The sequence below is a fragment of the Pleuronectes platessa genome, chromosome 11 (assembly GCF_947347685.1).
Source record: "Pleuronectes platessa chromosome 11, fPlePla1.1, whole genome shotgun sequence".
Classification (NCBI taxonomy): domain Eukaryota; kingdom Metazoa; phylum Chordata; class Actinopteri; order Pleuronectiformes; family Pleuronectidae; genus Pleuronectes; species Pleuronectes platessa.
Window position 1 is genome coordinate 23,863,735 of NC_070636.1, and position 21,686 is coordinate 23,885,420.

Consider the following 21,686-nt stretch of genomic DNA (forward strand, 5'->3'; position numbering starts at 1 on the left):
ACAGACAGATTTGTCGATGTTTAACAGGAGGAGGCGTGTTAACAGCACAGAGGACAGAATAAATCTCTCGCTCCATGTGAGATTCTCCACACTTTCTGACAGATTCCCTCTACTCACTTCTCCTGCTCTTTCCTCTCTCCACCCCTTAGGCACCACAGAGGCCAGCTTTGGAACAGCTCACCTAGTAAATGCAGTAGGAGCCTACAGCTGTGACTTCAGTTCAGCTTTACACCGCTCCACGTGAGCAAAGGGGTGTTTTAGCACAGGGAAGTTTTTAGGTTTTAGAAGTTACGATGGTTGAGAGCATGGACTATGAGAAGCAACAAAAGCGTTACTGCATCCGTGGTAAGCATGCTGTCATCATATGTGTGACGGTGGTGGCGTGCTCTCTGGCGGTGGGCCTTGGGGTGGGCCTCTCCAGGTCAGCTACGACCACCAACCCCACCACCGACCCCACCTCCACGCCAGGCCCCACAATCCCTTTGCCTCCTGCGAGAGGGCCTTGCCAACCTTCCATGGACGCCACTGGGGACTGGAGGAATTTCCGCCTCCCTAACTACGTGAGCCCGGTCCACTACGACCTGACCATGGAGCCGAACATGGAAGAGGACACCTACATGGGCACTGTGGACATCCATGTAGAAGTCACCAAGCCCACCCGCCACCTGTGGCTCCACATCAGAGAGACATTCGTCAGTGCCATGCCTAAACTGAAGATGCTGAACAGCCAGGGGGGGCAGAGGGAGCTGCCAGTGAAAAGCTGTTTTGAATACAATCCGCAGCAGTATGTGGTGGTGGAGGTCGCAGAGGAGCTGCCAGTCACTGCCGCAGGAGAGGTGTACGTGCTGAGTCTGGACTTCCAGGGCTGGCTTAATGGCTCTGTGGTGGGATTTTACAGGGTCATCTACACCGAGGCGGGGAATACCAAGTAAGTTAACAAGATTTAAACTGTAATAAATAACATAAACAGCAACAGCAAATATGTCACTAGCTGCTTTAAGATTGTGCACTGATCCTCCAGACATCCAGAGGGCCGTATGTGTAAATGCAAATTCTGAGTTAGAACCTAAGGAATTCCTGTTGAGTTTCTCCAGCTAGTCCCCAGGTATAAAGTCAGTTCCGACATGCTCTGGAGGTCATGTCTGTAAATGGTTTATGTATGCAGTCACCAGAATGCTGGCTGGGATGAATGACAGGCATACAAATTCGTTATATCAACCCAAGTAGAAGCAGGTAAGTTTTAAATCTTGAGGGGCTTTGTCTGGTCCATTTCAGTTTGGTTTAAACTAAAACAGCAGGGTTTTTGGCATGACTGAAAGAGATGGTATGAGTTTATATTTGATTTGTCTGCAGTGGGAAAATACTGGATGGTTTGGACTGTCGGACCAATCACAGGATCTTGAGCAGAGCTTGTCAACAATTCAACAATAGCAGTAGAATAAAATAAGATTAATAAAATTTGCTTCAGTAGCAAATTATAATTTGTTAAGATAATAAAATCAAAAGCATTCATTAAAATAGTATAGAATTTTATAAATGTTTAAGTTTCATGTTTTGGGACATCCCTGCTATAACAGGGATCACATTTCATTTCACCTTCATCTGTTCTAGCTGTTCCTTCAACCCTTGGTACTTCTTAATCTTCTCATGATACTTTTTCCTGATGTTACTATTCGCTGGGATTGCCACATCGAGCATTCTGTTCTTTGTCCTTAACCACTACAATGCCTTGCATAAGTATTCACCCCCCGTGGACTTTTTCCCATTATGTACTGTTACTAACTGGAATTCAAATAGACTTAAATAAACTTTTTCCCGTTTGATCAACAAAACATGCATAGTACTTTGGAGGTGCAAAATAAATTTTATTGTGACACAAACAATAATGAGAACAAAAAAGTTGACATCTGTTGGGTGCATAAGTATTCACCCCCCTGTGTCAATACTTGGTAGAACCCCCTTTCGCTGCAATTACAGCTGCAAGTCTTTTGGGGTATGTCTCTACCAGCTTTGCACATCTAGAGATGGAAAGGTTTGTCCATTCTTCTTGGCAAAAAAGATCAAGCTCAGTCAGATTGGATGGAGACCGTCTGTGAACCGCAATCTTCAAGTCTTGCCATAGATTCTCTATTGGATTGAGGTCTGGGCTTTGACTGGGCCATTTTAAGACATTAACATTCTTTAATCCAAACCATTCCTTTGTAGCTCTGGCTGTATGTTTAGGGTCATTGTCCTGCTGGAAGATGAACCTCCGCCCCAGTCTCAAGTCTTTTGCAGACTGCATCAGATTTTCTTCAAGGATTTCCCTGTATTTGGCTCCATCCATCTTTCCCTCTATTCTGACCAGTTTCCCTGTACCTGCTGAAGAGAAGCATCCCCACAGCATGATGCTACCACCACCATGTTTCACTGTTGGGATGGTGTGCTCAGGGTGATGGGCAGTGTTGGGTTTTCGCCACACATAGCGTTTTGCATTGAGGCCAAAAAGTTCAATTTTGGTCTCATCTGACCAGAGCACCTTCTTCCACATGTTTGCTGTGTCTCCCACATGGCTTCTGGCAAACTCCAAACGGGATTTTTTATGGATCCTTTCAACAATGGCTTTCTTCTTGCCACTCTTCCATAAAGGCCAGATTTGTGGAGTAGACGACTAATAGTTGTCCTGTGGACAGATTCTCCCACCTCAGCTGTGGATCTCTGCAACTCCTCCAGAGTAACCATGGGCCTCCTGGTTGCTTCTCTGATTAATTTTCTCCTTGTCCGACTCTTCAGTTTGGGTGGACGGCCTCCTCTTGGTAGGTTTGCGGTTGTGCCATATTCTTTCCATTTTCTTATGATGGATTTTATGGTGCTCAGAGAGATGTTCAAAGCTCTGGATATTTTTTTATAACCTAACCCTGCTTCATATTTCTCCACAACTTTATCCCTGACCTGTTTGGTGAGCTCCTTGGTCTTCATGATGCTGTTTGTTCAGTAATGATCTCCAACAAACTCTGAGTCCGTCACAGAACAGGTGTATTTATACTGAGATTAAATTGCAGACAGGTGGACCCTATTTACTAATTATGTGACTTGCAAATGTGACTTGTGAATGCAATTGGTCGCACCAGATCTTTGTTAGGGGTTTCACAGTAAAGGGGGTGAATACATATGCACTCAACACTTTTCAGATTTTTATTTGTAAATAATTGTGAAATCCATGTAATATTTCCCCCCACTTCCAAATGATGCACTATTTTGTGTTGGTCCATTACATAAACTCACGATGAAATAAATTTTAATCTGTGGTTATACCATGACAAAATGTAGAAAAGTCCAAAGGGGGTGAATACTTATGCAAGGCACTGTATGTCCGGTTTGTTTAGCCAACAGCTGTTCGATAGTCTGGAATCTGAAGTCCCACAGGATCTTAGCTCTGTTGTTCTCATCCATCAGGACTTTGGCACCACTAATCCATACTCGGCGCAGATGTTCCTGTATACTATCCCAACCACTTTGTTATGCCTCTCAGTGTGCGCTGTCCCAGGCTGCATCTGACACCCTGCTACTAACTGCTGGTCTGTTTCTGGGGCATCTTCGCTCAGCCTGCACCTTGGGTCTTGTCTGCTGTGGTAGACCCTAGCCTCGATGGATCTTGTGCTTAGGGGTTGTTCTTGTGCTGCAATGATTAGTGCCTCTGTGCTGTCTGTCAGACGAGCCTTTTCCATCCACCGGTCGGATCTCTTGATATCAGCCACATCTATTGGTCAGTGGTACATGCCATGCAGGGGCTTGTCATTCCATGATGGTTCCTCTTCATCGTCCTCCTCCTGATCATCATTGGGTTTCTGCTGGATAGTGGCTTTGACGCTAACTTGTCCTCTGCCTCCCTCCTTTCTCTCAGTGTACAGCCTCAGGGTGCTGGACTTGGGGTGAAACCCTCCATGCACAGTGAGGAGCATCTTTGTCTTGATATCAGTGGCCTCTATCTCCTTTGTTGGCCAGGTAATTACACCAGGGACAGAGCATCTCCTTGGTATATGTCACTGTTGATGATTAACTTGTGATATGGGCTTTGAGTTGGCCTCCAGAGTGGTTTTCCAGAGCCCTTGAACTGAGCAAAAGATTGGTCAACCTTAATGACGTTAGAAGAGATAGTGATGGTGCTCAATAAGTTCGTTTAACTTTGTACAGGTCTGAGGCAGATATTCCAGGGGATTTGCTCTTTTATTATTTTAGTGTGTATTGAGATAGACAGTTTATGAGGTTTATTGTTGTACATAAAAATAAAGGAACGCCTTAGCGAGCCACTTCAACAGTTTCTGTTTAGATGCCTTTCGTATCCGAAGGTCAAATTCTGCTCCCTTTAATTCCTCCTAAACCTTCCTTGATTAAAATAAGGAAAAAAACAAAAAACATAGCAAAATTCAGATAGAGTTGATAATCACTGAAAGGGTGTCATTGTGACATATGTTTAGACAGTATGTGGTAAGAGCATGATTAGAAAATATAAAATATAATCCACCTCAGTCCTAATGCTGAGCATGTTCCAGTCCTTGTTTATCCAGCTGAATCAATATTCTGATCATGTGACTGGACACCTGAGAGGAAGAAGTGTGTTGCTGTTGTAGTATTCACTATTTATCTATTAAGGTTAGGGTTAGAGTTAGGGTTAGTTAAACTTATGCAACACCCACGTCTGTAGTCCTGTTTTTATGTTGCACTATCTTCTGCACTTTGGCCATTGAGGAACGATCTTATTTTCAGCAGGACACTCTGTATGACGATGAATGACAAAAAAAGTTGACTTGACTTGACCTCGATGTGCCTGAGTCAAGTCTGTTTAGTCTGCAGTGTTAGGACATATAGCCTATTTTCAGCGCGAGGAAAGAAGTCTCTCTGTGGGATCAGGCGGTGGAATTAATCATCCCAAATATCAGAGGTGGTCTCAGTCACTGATGACAAACTTTGCATATGAGATATTTTACTTTGTTGTAAAGTGTTGGCCCTCACCAGTTTCAAGGGTGAGATGTAAAACAGCTGATCACAGACACTTCCTGTAATCATTTGGTCTCTATCTCTTTATCACCAGAAAGATTGCTGCGACTGATCATGAGCCGACAGACGCCCGCAAGTCATTTCCTTGCTTCGATGAACCCAACAAGAAGGCCACATACAACATCTCCATCATTCATGATTCAAACTATGAAGCTCTGTCCAACATGCCGCTGCAGGTAGGAGTGAGGACTCAAATGTCCACATCATACCATCAGTTGTTCTACTCACTTTGTTACGGTCACATTAAGAACCAGGGCTCTGGAACTGGAGGGTTGTCTCTCATTGAACACAAAGATAAATTCTTCCGCTGTGTAGTTTCACCGGTTTGACTGCTGGAGTCGACAGTGAACCTGTAGCTCTAAAGCAAGGTAGTCCTCATCCCCAAATCCCCTTTTCCTGTAAAAGTGAAACATACTGTTTGAAAATATGATAGTGTAAAAATATGTAACCTAACAATTAACCATGTTTCAGTTTGATAGTTTTGACTCTAATTAGTTTATAGTTTGTAGACATTTGTCAGGATTGTGAAATGTGTTATGATGTGTATTTCATTTTCTTGTGTGTTTCATTTGTGTCCAGTTCCGCCTGCCTCCCTGTTGCATTTCCTGCGTGTGCTCCATCGCTCCTTGTTCTCTTTTCACATTCTCTGTGCTTCTTTTCCTCTCTCTGATTCTGCTTCATGCTGCTATTGGTTTTTCCTCATGCTTTACGTCTGCTCCCTCCTGTTACCTTCTGTTCCTGCTTATTTCCTTTTCCTTTTTCTGGTGTTGTTTTGAGTTTGTACCTTCAGTTTGTCTGTGCACCTGCTTTCTCAGTGAGCCTGTTTAATCAATATAAAAGATCTTCACTGCATCACAGGTCTTGATTATTAAACTTGCGAAGGAAATATCTGCCAACCCTGAATCTTTGCTCAACATGTTTTATTGCAGTTGACTTTATTGACTGGGCTTCATAATTCCTCTGAAGACATTTAGAGGTCGCCATGAAGTAAAAAGAGAAATCCTTATTATTTCTGCTCGGACCTCCTGGTACATACAGCATCACTTTACCAGGAGGCCTGTTAACAATCCTGCTGAACTCAGAATAGTTGCAGTAGGTGGAATGAGTATGATTTCTCAAACTTTCCCATGGTTGAGGTTAACAAAGATGAGGGAGGCCGAGTTCAGAGTAAACACTTTGAATACCAACAGCAGAGGAATCAATCTTGTGCCTGTGTTTTGGGGCCAGGGGATCCACCCAGCTCTACAGACTGAGTGACATCCACATTAACCCATTAGCCTTTTTTTCTCTGCCTCTCCAGAGCCCCCCTCAACAACTGGCTCGCAATAAAGTGAAGACCTCCTTCCAGAAGTCCGTCCCCATGAGTACCTACTTGGTATGTTTCGCGGTGCACCAGTTCGGCCACGTGGAACGAACCTCTGCCCGAGGAATTCCTGTGAGTTTATCATCAGTGCCATTGCTAATAGTGATGTATACTGTTGATGTATACATTCAGATACATTCTGTGTTTGCTGTTCCTCTGCCTTTGTAGCTGCGAATCTACGCTCAGCCAACTCAGTTGAGAACTGCAGAGTACGCAGCCAACACGACCAAGGTCATCTTTGATTTCTTTGAGGATTACTTCAACATGTCATACTCCATCCCAAAACTAGGTATGTTTTCACATTCATATTCATATCCCTGTCCCAACTGTGGTAATAAAATAGCCCCAAATTGTATTCAAAACCAGTCAACAAGGACATTATCATTTATCTCAGAAAATCAGTTTGCTAAATTCGACTGAGTAAACAAAACTATTTACATACATAGATAAATCATATTTACAATCTTACTTGTATTACTAAAAAAACTAATATTTAGAAATAATTATAATAATAATAATGATAATAATAATAAAAAAAATAATAATAATAATAGAGTTTTCTTTTAAAAATGGTACAAAGTGCTTAACAACAAAGAATGAAACAAAACAATTGAAAACCAGACAGGAACAAGGTAGTTAATATCACCAATATCAGGGTTAACTGTCCTAACTGAAGAAAAAACACCACGCAGTAAAAAGAAGCTTGTGGCAATAATGTTATTTCCACTGAAAACAGATGACTCATTTGAGTATGAGGAGAGGTTTAGAAAAAACTCTGAACGTTGAATAGTTTTTGAATCAGAATAAAAGGGGCAATTAAGGTTGGTAGAGTGGAAATTGGTATCCAGTACAGTGTTTTATAACTACTCAAGTGTACCATAAAGTCATATCACCTCACATAACTAAAGAGAAATGATTCTAGTTATGAACCTTTTTTAAGGCACATTTAAAAAAAAGTAAAATCAACTTGCCTGACTTTACAGTGCAGTGAACTGTGCCTCAGAGTCATAGTTGGCTGAGGTAGCAATGTTTGAAAAGGCCTTAGTTACTGTATGTGAATTTGTCTGCAGCCCACAGCGTGTTACTCAAAGCAGAGAAGCTAAAATTTGACATCCCATGATAATGACAGTGTTAACAGACCTAGCTGAAGAAAAAACACCACGCAGCAAAATGAAGCATGTGGCAATAATGTTATTTCCACTGAAAACAGATGACTTATTTGAGTATGAGCAGAGGTTTAGAAAAAAACTCCCTAGTAGAGTGGGTATTGGTATCCAGTACAGTGTTGTATAACTACTCAAGTGTACCTATAAAGTCATATCACCTCACATTATACGAATCACCACACCTCCCTGTGATCAGAATCTACTGTGCAGATATGATTCCTCTTTGTGTACCAGAGGGTCATTTGTTGTTAGGATTTCTTATCTAAAGGAAATATCAGCAACATATTTCTAGGAATGAAGAAAGCCCCTGCCGACTTTGATGGTGATAATGTAATTAATTAATCAAGATACAATCTGAGTCAGTAATTATATCAATGTCTCACCAGAGTTGATAATGGAGTAACGTCATAAAACATACGATAAGAGCTTGCCTGAATGTCATCCCTGAGCTGTCTCATTCCAGATAAGATAGCGATCCCTGACTTTGGCACCGGTGCCATGGAGAACTGGGGCCTCATCACCTACAGGGAGACAAACCTGCTGTACGATGAGAAGCAGTCTTCCTCCGACAACAAGCAGCGAGTGGCCAGTGTTATTGCCCACGAGCTGGTTCACCAGGTACAACTGTCGACTCATTTGTATCCAGGATATTTTCATGACCTCGCAAATATCCAAATTATGGTCAGTTTTTTATGCACCCAGTGACCGAATCAGAAATATGAATTATTACTTTGCCTATTTTATTTGTGCCATGGAACCATGTGGCACATGTGTTTGTCAGAACCTTATTATTGTGCAATGTTGTGCATTCAGGACACTATATCTGAAATGTGCATTTTCTCGAGAACTGTCCCTATAATTTTCATTTTATCCCAATAAACTCTACTTGAATTTATTTCAGAGCAGAGGGTTATTACTCTAGTAGAGTAGCATCTACAGGGCTGTGAGAATAGGAAGAGAATAAAAGGCCAGAAATTTAATTAAAGTGAGGGTATTTGGTCCATCAGCACACACTTAACACTTAAGACCACAATGATGATTGAAACAGATGCCTTACGAAAGTACAAATCAGTCAACTGACATCAGCAGAAACTGTTTCCAACACACAGCATATTGTTATCAGCTTTATTTTAGTTTCAGTGCAGCAATTAAGCCACATGTGATGAAACCAAATACATCCAGTAAGCTCACTGACAGTTCTACAAAGGCTTTTATCTTTATTTTACACCAAGTGGTTATATGAGTTCACAGTTCACATCTGTAAAAGTTCTAAATGTTTCTCGAGTTGTTGTTCAAACGGTTTTTTATGAGGCATGATCTGGGAACATGTCTTTCCAGGATGTCAGCTATTGTGATGGGAGATAAGACACCTTGAGGCAGTCAATAAAGTTTTACTGTTTAAAGTTATACCAGTGAGTTCGGTGGCCCTGAGGGTTCAACACACTTACCAAAACGTGCAAACAGACAAAACACATGCAAATGGAGAAAACATTGTTTAATTTGCATTTGAAGTATCAGTTAATGTTAGCTCGCATATAACTGCATGGAGACATTTAATACTACCTGACTATGTCTGTTGTATAGTCTTATTGTTTTTGCTCTAGCATGCAAAGCTTGTTAAACATTGTGTATTATTGAGGTCATTATGAAAACGAGATTTTATCATTTTTTTAAAATCGTTTCTCTGCATCACATGTAATGGTGTGAGAACCACTGAAACGTCGCACAACATGGGGGAGGGGGAAACAATTCCCATAAGGAACTTCAGCTTTGTTCAGGGTTCAGGCAAATCAGATTTGTTCATCAGAACGGATTGCAAGGCCAGACTGTCCACGCTGTTGTTTGTGATTAGATGTCAAACATGATCATCTTATCTGCACAGGTTCCTGTGGTAACAACAGACACCTCAGTAACAATGTAACTACTGTCATCCTGGATTTGACATTGTTGTTGTTATGTGTCTTGCTACAAGCAACCGTACAAGGACAACAACCTACAATGAAGCTAACAGTGATCTGCAACTGTTTTCCATTGAAAGACCATAACCCAGTTTGAAAGCTGCCAAGAATGGAACCTGTGCATCCTCCTCCTACGAATTCCATTTGAAGTTTCCTTTGTTTGAAAGCACCATGCTCACGTTAGTTGTCTTTTCCAGTGGTTTGGGAACATTGTGACCATGGACTGGTGGGACGACCTCTGGCTCAATGAGGGCTTTGCCAGTTTCTTTGAGTACATCGGTGTGGAAAAAGCTGAACCTTCCTGGGGCATGGTAGGTTGCACCAGACTCACACTGACAGTGGACATGTGAGAAAGGATGTCTTTACTCTGAAACATACCTTGTGTCTTCCTGTTTTTAACAGCGAGACATTATGATCATCGGCGATGTGCTTCCTGTGATGGTGGACGACGCCCTCCTCTCCTCCCATCCAATCATTGTGGACGTGTCGACCCCAGCAGAGATCACCTCCGTGTTTGATGGCATCTCATACAGCAAGGTACGACTCCTGAGAAACCTCACACAGTTGAGATGTCAATGTCCATAAAAACCCTGTTTTCCACAGCAACATTTCAAATCAGCTACAAAAGGAATTGTACATTTTTGTAATTATGTTGTTTTGGTATTATGTTCTATGCAGTTTCTTATGATTAAAGTCTGAATTCCTTTATATTTTTAATCATTATTATTATTATAACTATTTGGAGTTGTTGAATAAGGCTTTTGCTTGTGATAAAATGTTTCTTCTTTGCTTATTATGAGGAGGTCTGTTAGTTTTGATGCACTTCAGGATTCACGGCCAAAAACTTTCTATACTGCAGTTTTTTTCCTGATATGTAAAATTTAACAAAATAAACTCTGATGCCTTGAAACCGTTACCAACCAGATACAGACTAAATGCATTGTGTATCATGCAATAAGAAAAAAGCCTTTGTAATGGAATTATCCAACCTATTGCAGGGAGCGTCCATCCTCCGGATGCTGGAGGACTGGATGGGTAAAGATCTGTTCAGAGATGGCTGTCGAGTAAGTCAGACACTCTTGCAGCTTCATGACAAATCATTGACAGTTATGACCAATAATTCATTAATGATGACACCTAGTGCGCTTCAAGTGCTCCAGTAGCTGAGTGGTAAAAGACTGTTTTTGTTAGTTTGTTTGTTTGTTTTCTTCTTTCACCAGAAATATTTGAAAGACTACCACTTCAAGAACGCCAAAACAGCCAACTTCTGGGCGTCTCTCGCAAATGTATGTCCCGCGTTTATCCTAATAATTTTCCGTACAAAAGTATAATTACCAAGAAAGAATGTTTTTCTGCTCTTGTCAGGAAGGTGGGTGAGAGAATGGATATCAAGTCTCATGTCTGCTTGTTAGGGACCAAGGTGTAGTCAAGAACAAGAACATTGAGGCAGGAAACAGCCTGACTCTGTCCAACGTTCATAAATACCCCAAGGTTTATACGTCTTTACCCAGAGACCTATAGACTCATAGTCTTTCATTGCTAGAAAGATCCATACAGTTACTGTGCCTGGAATTTATTCAACAAGAAAATGGTTGCAGCACATAACCATTCTTAAACCACACATTTTCCTGTTTGTAGATATATATAAATATATATGTATATGTGTGTGTGTGTGTGTGTGTGTGTGTGTAATGAAAACAAGTGCTTTGTTGACATTGCACAGAACCAGTCTAATTGTTTCCCACTGTTTCCAGTATTTATGCCAGGTACTAATTTATATGCACACAGATGTGGAATTGATATCTATCTGAACATCTCTCTCTCAGAAATAAATAAACAATGCGGATTTTCCAAAACTTTGGCTTCAGAACATTAACCAATACAAGTTATTTATGCAGGTGAGTAAATTGCCAGTTGCAGAGGTCATGGACACATGGACCAATCAGATGGGTTATCCTGTACTGAATCTGTCTGTCACAGAAGCAAATACCAAACTGAGCCAGGAGCGTTTCCTCCTGGATCCTAATGCTGAACCCAGCCAGCCCCCTTCACCGCTGGAGTAAGTGACGCAAAGAGGATAGAGCTGCTTAAGATACCTACACCAAAACTGTTCACCTCTGCAACACTTCACGTGTCGCACATGAAGAAGAGCACTGACAATCTCCCTTATTGTTGCCTTCATTGTCAACAAACTCCACGGAAATTCAGAATATGTAGGGTAAAGCACAAGCAGCCAGTCAGTTGTTGCAGCCCCCATGTGGTATCTGTGTGGACACCACAGCCCCAAAGTATGACATTTTTGTGGAGGAGTAACACATTTACTACAGTATAACCTTACAGCCTACACATGTAGATACCACAAGTATAAATCCAGTATTAATAACTAGCTGGTGACACAGAAGAAGTAGTATTTAAATGCTTATGTGCCAAATCTATTTCCATAGCAGAGCAAATAGGAGATAATGAGTGCAGCTTTAAACAATAAAATGAAAATGTATTTGTAGCAATGTCCTAAAATGATTTAAAATTACACCATAAGGTTTGTTATGTCACTACAAAAATGTGTCTTTGTTACAGGTACAAATGGACTATCCCAGTGAAATGGCACTCTGTGAAAAGTGACAAGAATATGTTGACAATGTTTGACAAGAACAGCAACGGTAAAGATCACAAGATTTTCAAACTAAAATAATCAGCTTTTCAAATCAATCAATAACATCATTATTATTATCATTATTTGTATTAATAATAACATTATTATGACTGTGTTGATTTTCAGAGCACGTCATAAGTGACTACACGCCCTCAGTGGATGGTCTGCTTAAGGTGAACAATGATCACATTGGATTCTACAGAGTCAACCATGATGTCCAAATGTGGAGCACGATCAGCGAACAACTTAAAAACAACCATAAGGTATTTCAATAATAATAAAATCTAAAAATGTATTATTATCAAATATTTTCAAACTCATAACATTAACTATTTTAACTACGACTTTTGACATTTTAATTTTTGACTTTTTCTTCTAAAATAGAAATATCGCAGATGGTCTTGTGATATTTAATCTTTTCCTAATAACAAAACACAACACACAACTCTTACTATAAAAATTGTGTACCATTAATAACTGTATTCTGGAAGAAGTTATTACTCTATCTGTACATTTAAATTACAATGAACATAATATTTATTGTACTATGTAGGCATAGTATTTACTGCAAATAAGTCCTCTTCATACTGAACTTACATGTTTTTTTTATTTTTTCCTTGCTAGTACCTTTTTCACATTCGGTAGAGATATACAAATATGATGAATCCATGTAAAAATCTTAAACAACTGATACAGTTTGGTTTCATATCATCATCATCATCATCATCAGCATCATCAGCATCATCATCTTACTGTATGTGTTAATCTTCCATTCGACTGACTTTACTGTGTTCAACAGGAGTTTGATGCAGCTGATCGTACGAGCTACATTGATGATGTCTTTGCACTTGCCCGGTGAGAATTTTCCCCGACCACACATTTGTGTTACCAGTCATGTGCATACTGTAAACACTGTTTTCATTTCATTGTTTAGGGCGGACATTAGAGACTACGGCAATGCCTTCAATCTGACCATGTACCTGACAAATGAGACTGATTACATAGTGTGGGACCGCGTGGCCTCCTCCATCGCCTATGTGAGGGACATGCTGGTAGCCGATGCTGCTCTCTATAAAAAGTTCCAGGTAAGCAGGCTGCAAATCCGTCCTGTAGCTGTCACATTCCCAACAAAGAAGTATACACACATCCATCGCCCCCTGGTGGCTGACGGAAGAACAGGTCATTAACCCTGCCTCCCTTATGTTAGTGGGTGGGACATACTACAAACTAAAAAGTGCCCATTTCTCTCAAAGGTCTTTTCTGTAGTTTTAGCGAGGTCACGTCAAACTGATGTATGTTCAATTCTTCATGTTTCTGTAAAGTTTAGTTTAATCAGTTTGAATTAGTTGTTTGATGCCAGAAATGGCCTGAAACATCATGATTGACAGCTGAGACTCTTGATGGGTCGAGCCAATGCATTGCGGTGCCTTGACTTCAAGTTCACTACTACACAGACTGAATCCAAATGATGTCACTAGTGCAAGATGGCTATACCCGTACCCGGAATATTTCACTCCTTTTTTAGATTCCGTTGAAGGAAGTGGAGACGTGTCATCCAACTTTTTTTACAGTCAATGATTCTTTTTAATAAACAGTCAGTGGTTAGCAGTCAGTTTTATAGGTGTTTTTTTTTTTTTATCAAGAGTCATGCTTTGTATTAATCCTCTCATCAGATCAGATCAATCTACATTGTCAAGGTGTTTCCTTGAGACTTTGATGGTTTCATTATACCATAGTACCAGCCTCAGTACTGGGAACAGGACAATGAGTGAGGAGTAATTGGTGTAATCACATCCTTGTTTCTTCTCTTTAGAAACTCTTTGGAGATCACGTCAGAGCGATCTCCCAACGACTTGGATGGAACGATGTAGGAACTCAGACAGAGAGGTACACTGGGAGCAGTGCAAACTTAACAAGACTTACTGTATATATCCCCATTCAAGTAAACACCTCAGGTCTTTCCCTGGTGTTATTCACAGTCAGTCTGTGATCATGATAACAGCAACAATATTGGGACCATTCAATAAAATATGTTCTGGTTCTTTTATGCTAACCCATGCAGATGTTTATCACCCAATGTCAAATGGCTTGTATGTGATTGGCAGGTTACTGAGGGAGACCGTGCTCAGTATTGCTTGTCAGATGGGGGATCAGGATGCTCTGAATGAAGCCTCCAGTATTTTTGACCGCTGGATTAATGGAAGTCTCAGGTATAACTCATTCATTTCATTTCAGTAATTTATATATATTTCTGTCAGTGTCAATCTTAAAAGTGATTTCCACTGTATTCTCAAGTAACAGACCATCAAGTTCAATGTACTGTAGTATTTGTATTATTTATTTGCATAACAATTGATGTCAGAACTACATGAAAACATAAATACAGATTTTTATGAACTATTGTTCTCTGATCCTTACAAACTGACCTATTTAAAACCCAGGTAATAAAAAGCAACACCTTTTCAGCTTTTTCCTCACGTATTTGTTGTATTATTATTATACGCACACGGAGCCACATGTAAACATTTAAACAAGACAAAGGCAGGGCACAAAGCTCGGTACATTTTGTTGACACTCTCAGATTGTCTCATACATTTTTTTTGTATTTTATATAAAACAAAAACAATGTTTTTGCCGAGGTCAATTTGACATTGCTTAACATTATCTTGTGGTTGTTTCTGTCCCTCAAAATTTTGGTGGCCTGCTTTGAGTGCAAATAGTTCTCTAACTGAGGGAGGTGGGTAGGCCTCCCGCCCACAGACTGCATTACATGCATAGTTTTCTGGTTGTCCTAAACAGCCACTTAGTTGGTTGTGAAGAGAAATATTACTTAGATACAGCTCTTTTTGTAGAATCAAGTTTTTAACATGCTGGAAAATTTCTTGACATTTTTACCTGCAGCAGCGTAGCAGTGAACCTGAGGCTACTGGTCTATCGATATGGGATGAAGAACTCGGGTACAGAGGCCAAGTGGAACACGATGTTCCAGAGATACAAAGATACATCTTTGGCTCAAGAGAAGGACAAGCTGCTGTATGGACTGTCGTCTGTGGACAACGTGAAACTTCTTTACAAGTAATCAAAACATCTCATCTTCACTTGGCTGACCTGATCACCCAGTTCTTTTACATCATTTCAGCCACATATTTAATATTATAGTGGAAACAGTGATGAGCAACAAATTCTCAGTTACCACACTCCAGAACACAACTGTGTGAGCATCTCCCGGCAAACATGTGGTCAACTAGCCCGTTTTGTCAGAAATTTAAAAAAAATTGATTTTAAATATGAACTAAACCAATAAAAATAGGAAAATATTACTAGCTTGCTGGTGTCTTTGTCTCCATGTGACCCCTAAGGTGATTGTGACAGATTAGCAACAGCATCGGTTTCAGCAGCTCAGTTTACAGCACAACAGGAAACACTGACATATGCAGGTCTTTGGGATACAGTTCAAATCAATATCCTCTGTTTGCTTCAACCACCTTCAGGTATAATGGAGGTCACAACATCTCTGTTTAAGTCTGCTTATTTGTCATAAAATTGAATACTGCTTTAAAATTAAAATGAAGAGTAAAAACTGTGTATGGAGAGAAAACTGTTCTTCTGCCCCACAGGCTCCTGGAGACCACTAAGGATGAGAATGTGATAAGGAGTCAGGATCTTTTCACCGTGGTGCGATATGTGTCTTTTAACCCACTGGGAGAGAGTATGGCCTGGGACTGGACCACGCTGAACTGGAACTATCTGGTCAACAGGTCAGTGCCAACGAGGCAACAACAGCTCACAGCGACAGACGTTTAAATGCACCTCAAAAGTAAACATAATCTTTAGGCTGCGTTAGTCAATGTTTTACACCTTGGTGACACCAGAACAAAACCAACACACTTAGTTTGCATTCTTCATTGATGACACACATAGTGTCATCATCTGATAGAAAAAGTCACATTTGATGTCATCAAGAACATGCTTGAAACTGAGAATCTCTCTCAACTCACTGTCTTGGCAATGTTGCATTTTTCACAGTGAGAGAAAATGTTGCATGTTGTTTTCCAGATTAAAAAAACACAAGTGTTCATGTTAGGGGGTGGGTTGTAGTGCGTTTTTTGACTAATGTAAAAAGGGCTCCATTTTCAAATATTAAGACAAGTGACTTTTACATTTACATTTTGCTGTTATTGTTTTTGTGAAGTGCACAAACAAACAGAAAACCATGTACAACAAGGCAGTGTACTAAGAAGTATCCTGACACAGTGTTAGCTTTGACTTGTGCTACACTGAACTAAATCCAACCGGCTTGTTACAGTAGATCACATGATCACGGCTGGTAATTTTTATCCTAAAAACATCTCAAACCCCAACAGGATGGGACTAACATTAAAGGGGGAGTCAGGGATAAAACGTATACTTTGTTCCTTGGTAGTTCTTGTCAACAGTGTTTTAATCACTGGGCTCTCACAGGGTGTGATCTGTAGTAGACATACATGACGAAGCCAAAAGCTCCATCAGGGGGCCTGGTAGAGTTGAAGGGGAGGTGAGGAGGAGGAGGTGGAGGGAGAGATGTGGCACTGAATGAGCTGAATCTCACTAAAAAATGTATCCAGTAATGTGAACGGTGTGCTATTGTACCAGTGTTTGACAAATGAAGGCCATGCAAAGAACATGGTGAATACCAGTATCTATATGTATCTGACATTACAGAGATTACCTTTTTTTACACTTGAATGATCTTTGTGACTTGGTAAGAGTAGAGTGGTAAAAAGAAGAAGAAAAGCATGCACACTGAGCTGGTCATGGTAACGACTTGTCTTCCTTCTGACAGGTACACCATCAACGACAGGAACTTTGGTCGTCTACTCAGTCAAATCAGCAGCAACTACAACACAGAGCTGCAGCTGTGGAAGGTTAGCACCGTACTTAATACGTTTTGTCTTCCACTACCTTATATAGTTATTATATTTATTTTTCCAAGAAGAATTCCACTAAAAACATTTCTTCTGAGATGGCTGTGGCTGGGCCAGCTGGGGCTCAGCGGGTCGTCCTCTAACCAGAAGGTCGGCAGTTCGATCTCAGTCTCTGAAGATCACTGCTGGCATGTTCAGTTTGATAGAGAGAGTGCTGCACATAACTGCACTGAGTGAATGGATGAATGGCAAAACACTGTACTGTAAAGCACTGCTGGTGCTAATCAAGACTAGAAAAGTCCTCAATAAAGACTGATCTCTTACAACAATCCTCTCAGTGGGCCTCAACAGTAATGGATGATACTGGCCGGGGTCGGTTTGGATTACGGGGCTGGGTTAGAAAAATGATATTTTTTTATTTACGTATATGACCTAATATCATTTCCTAAATTGAAAATGTACCTTTGCTGTTGCACCTTTACTTAGTAAACTTGTGCATTTGGGTAAATTTGTATCCGTACATGTAAGAACATTACTGTGTGGTGTGTTGTCTTTTTGTAATTTCATTGACACTCTGGTGAATGCTTTTCACAGAGCACAAATATTACCTAATTTCAAACTTACAATCATAAAACTACAAAAATATAAACTGCTGATTGACTGTAACAGGAAAAACAATGCTACTTGGGAATCAGACTGCAGGTTATTGAACACGAAGGGGTGACAGTAGGGTGCGCCTTAATTATCAGGATGTCAAACTGCTCAGTCTCCATCTGGAATTGAGGCTTTGAACAATTGTCGAACCTTAGATTTACGAGGAGAAATGCGAAATCCTATGTAGGCATAGAACATTTGAACAAAAGTTGAACCTTGCAACCATTCTACTGTTTTGTGGAATTTGACGATAATTCAAGGGTCAAGGGTATTCTAGTGGTCCCTGCACTAGTATGATGTACAAGGGCTGTTTATACAAGCCAACCAGTCCTTAAAGAACCAGAGAGCATTACGCTCTTTCAGAACATTGTCGGGCAGTGCCGTTCCTGCACACAAGGCATTTACAGTACAAACTGTTCCTATTTGTGTTTCTCTAAAATACTGTCAGAGCAGGGACATCCATGTCGATCAAGAACTTCCTGAAGACTTGGATCTTTTGAGAGCACCCATTCTAACACCTTGACATGCCTTACTTTTACTGACTGTGTACTTTCTCTGTATTTTATACCTGAACTTGTGCATGTGGTACTTACTTCATGGTCTCCACTGTAAGCTTTAAGGTTGTTCTTCAGTTGTAAGTCACTTTGGATAAAACACTTATTACCTAGCAGGACATTTTTTGTGCTGTTCTGCCAGAAGTGATCTCAGTCATGATTTGGAGAAAATGACTGTACTCATGCATGTGGGGAAGGGGGTTATGATTCAGAGCGGTTGATTCAGATGTTGCAATCGACATTTTGACTTTTATTATACAATACTTTTCAAAGAAGTCCTATGAGGTTTTGGACAGAGTGTTTAGCGAGTGTTTGTATAGTTTGAGTCAAAGCAAGTAGAGGGTCTTCCGTTTTTGTTCACGTGTCTTATTACACATGTTTCCATGCTTCTCTTGTAGATGGAGCATTTCTTCAGTCTAACACCGAATGCTGGTGCGGGGGAGATGCCCAGGCAGCAGGCACTGGAAAAAGTGAGGAACAACATCGAATGGATCAGGAGGAACGGGAATGAGATCAGAGGGTGGCTGGACAACAATGTGGCCTAAAACAGCAACATTGCAAATCACTGCTGGGATACAGGCACATTGTCACTGTTAACAATCAGAGCACGCACTGTCCCAAGTACAGTAAATATGATCTTTGACTATTCGCATACAGGGTGAGTGTGGGTCTCCTTTTTGAATGGAATAAGGAGGGCACTGCTGATCTGAATCAACACTGGAACAATAATGAAAAATCAAGTCTCGAAATAGAAATGTACGTTTTTAGCACTTCACAATATCGAAATACATACTTAACCTAATCTCATATGTGAAATTCCCTTTTTGTAGATGCTGTTTTTCACAACAGTCTGTAATTGACCAGAATGTCATGAACCTTTCTTAGGTGTGCAAAACAAATGTACTACTGCTTTCACCACTATTGAACATGGTGAGGCATGGGTCACAAACAAGCAATACAAGAGTATTACATTTACATTACCTGTGATAGTTATTGATAGGTGAAACTATGTGGTCTTGCAGCTCACTCTCTCCACTGTTCTTTCATCATGTTGGTTGGAAAATATAAAAGGCCATTGTTTGTTTATCGTTGTATCCTTTTCCTCTTTAGTTTTTATAATAAATCATTTCTGCTCTTGTTTCTGCTTGTCACCAGAAGGCTATTTATGTTTGCTTGTTATAAAATTCTTGTAAATTTAATTTGTAAAAAAATCGGAATTATTTGGTTTTCAACGAGACAAAATATTTGTATGATGTATTCTTTTAATTGAATTAAAACGACTTTAAAACCCACGTGTTTTATGCTTATGCTTTATTACTGTGTTTCACACAACCTTTGCGAGACACAGAGCAAAACAATTCCAACCAAAGGATACACCCTAAAGTGTCAGGGTAGTTTTAAAAAGTTCTTTAGTAATATATTTTAGAAAAGTGCTGTATCAGGTGAGCCTCAGGGCCCGATGTCATCCAGAGTTATCCCTTTATCTTGACATATTCACCTTTGTCTTCAACGTGTATGGCTCCGCTTATTCCTCCTGAGATTATTAAATATACAGTGCCTTGCATAAGTATTCACCCCCTTTGGACTTTTCTACATTTTGTCATGGTATAACCACAGATTAAAATTTATTTCATCGTGAGTTTATGTAATGGACCAACACAAAATAGTGCATCATTTGGAAGTGGGGGGAAATATTACATGGATTTCACAATTATTTACAAATAAAAATCTGAAAAGTGTTGAGTGCATATGTATTCACCCCCTTTACTGTGAAACCCCTAACAAAGATCTGGTGCGACCAATTGCATTCACAAGTCACATTTGCAAGTCACATAATTAGTAAATAGGGCCCACCTGTCTGCAATTTAATCTCAGTATAAATACACCTGTTCTGTGACGGACTCAGAGTTTGTTGGAGATCATTACTGAACAAACAGCATCATGAAGACCAAGGAGCTCACCAAACAGGTCAGGGATAAAGTTGTGGAGAAATATGAAGCAGGGTTAGGTTATAAAAACATATCCAGAGCTTTGAACATCTCTCTGAGCACCATAAAATCCATCATAAGAAAATGGAAAGAATATGGCACAACCGCAAACCTACCAAGAGGAGGCCGTCCACCCAAACTGAAGAGTCGGACAAGGAGAAAATTAATCAGAGAAGCAACCAGGAGGCCCATGGTTACTCTGGAGGAGTTGCAGAGATCCACAGCTGAGGTGGGAGAATCTGTCCACAGGACAACTATTAGTCGTCTACTCCACCAATCTGGCCTTTATGGAAGAGTGGCAAGAAGAAAGCCATTGTTGAAAGGGATCCATAAAAAATCCCATTTGGAGTTTGCCAGAAGGCATGTGGGAGACACAGCAAACATGTGGAAGAAGGTGCTCTGGTCAGATGAGACCAAAATTGAACTTTTTGGCCTCAATGCAAAACGCTATGTGTGGCGAAAACCCAACACTGCCCATCACCCTGAGCACAATATCCCAACAGTGAAACATGGTGGTGGTAGCATCATGCTGTGGGGATGCTTCTCTTCAGCAGGTACAGGGAAACTGGTCAGAATAGAGGGAAAGATGGATGGAGCCAAATACAGGGAAATCCTTGAAGAAAATCTGATGCAGTCTGCAAAAGACTTGAGACTGGGGCGGAGGTTCATCTTCCAGCAGGACAATGACCCTAAACATACAGCCAGAGCTACAAAGGAATGGTTTGGATTAAAGAATGTTAATGTCTTAAAATGGCCCAGTCAAAGCCCAGACCTCAATCCAATAGAGAATCTATGGCAAGACTTGAAGATTGCGGTTCACAGACGGTCTCCATCCAATCTGACTGAGCTTCATCTTTTTTGCCAAGAAGAATGGACAAACCTTTCCATCTCTAGATGTGCAAAGCTGGTAGAGACATACCCCAAAAGACTTGCAGCTGTAATTGCAGCGAAAGGGGGTTCTACCAAGTATTGACACAGGGGGGTGAATACTTATGCACCCAACAGATGTCAACTTTTTTGTTCTCATTATTGTTTTTGTCACAATAAAATTTATTTTGCACCTCCAAAGTACTATGCATGTTGTGTTGATCAAACGGGAAAAAGTTTATTTAAGTCTATTTGAATTCCAGTTAGTAACAGTACATAATGGGAAAAAGTCCAAGGGGGGTGAATACTTATGCAAGGCACTGTACATATATTTTTTTCATTCTTTGCATCGTTCTGTGAAAAAACATCAACACACCCTTTCACTCACATTGATTGAGGATCTCGTGCTGTGACTTTTTTCTAGGGTACTGGCCGGAGGATGTGTCTGCAGAAAGTCCTGAGACTCTCAGTCAGACATTCACGGTGACAAATACAGCTGAGAGCAGCTTATGGTAAACATCGGTATTGTCTCCTCACACCGA

The 21,686-nt window shown here is 40.5% G+C and overlaps 1 protein-coding gene across 1 annotated transcript; it reads left to right on the forward strand.

Moving 5' to 3' along the window:
• Positions 1–94: 94 nt before the first annotated feature.
• Positions 95–19,581, forward strand: enpep (glutamyl aminopeptidase). Its single transcript, XM_053435438.1, has 20 exons — positions 95–928; positions 5,072–5,213; positions 6,338–6,472; positions 6,569–6,689; positions 8,030–8,184; positions 9,722–9,835; positions 9,927–10,061; positions 10,523–10,588; positions 10,745–10,810; positions 11,423–11,583; positions 12,102–12,184; positions 12,304–12,440; positions 12,977–13,032; positions 13,112–13,262; positions 13,991–14,064; positions 14,283–14,387; positions 15,079–15,252; positions 15,795–15,935; positions 17,000–17,081; positions 18,688–19,581. Exons 1-20 carry the CDS (start codon positions 294–296, stop codon positions 18,832–18,834), a joined length of 2,880 nt encoding a protein of 959 aa, XP_053291413.1. The 5' UTR covers positions 95–293; the 3' UTR covers positions 18,835–19,581.
• Positions 19,582–21,686: the final 2,105 nt, after the last annotated feature.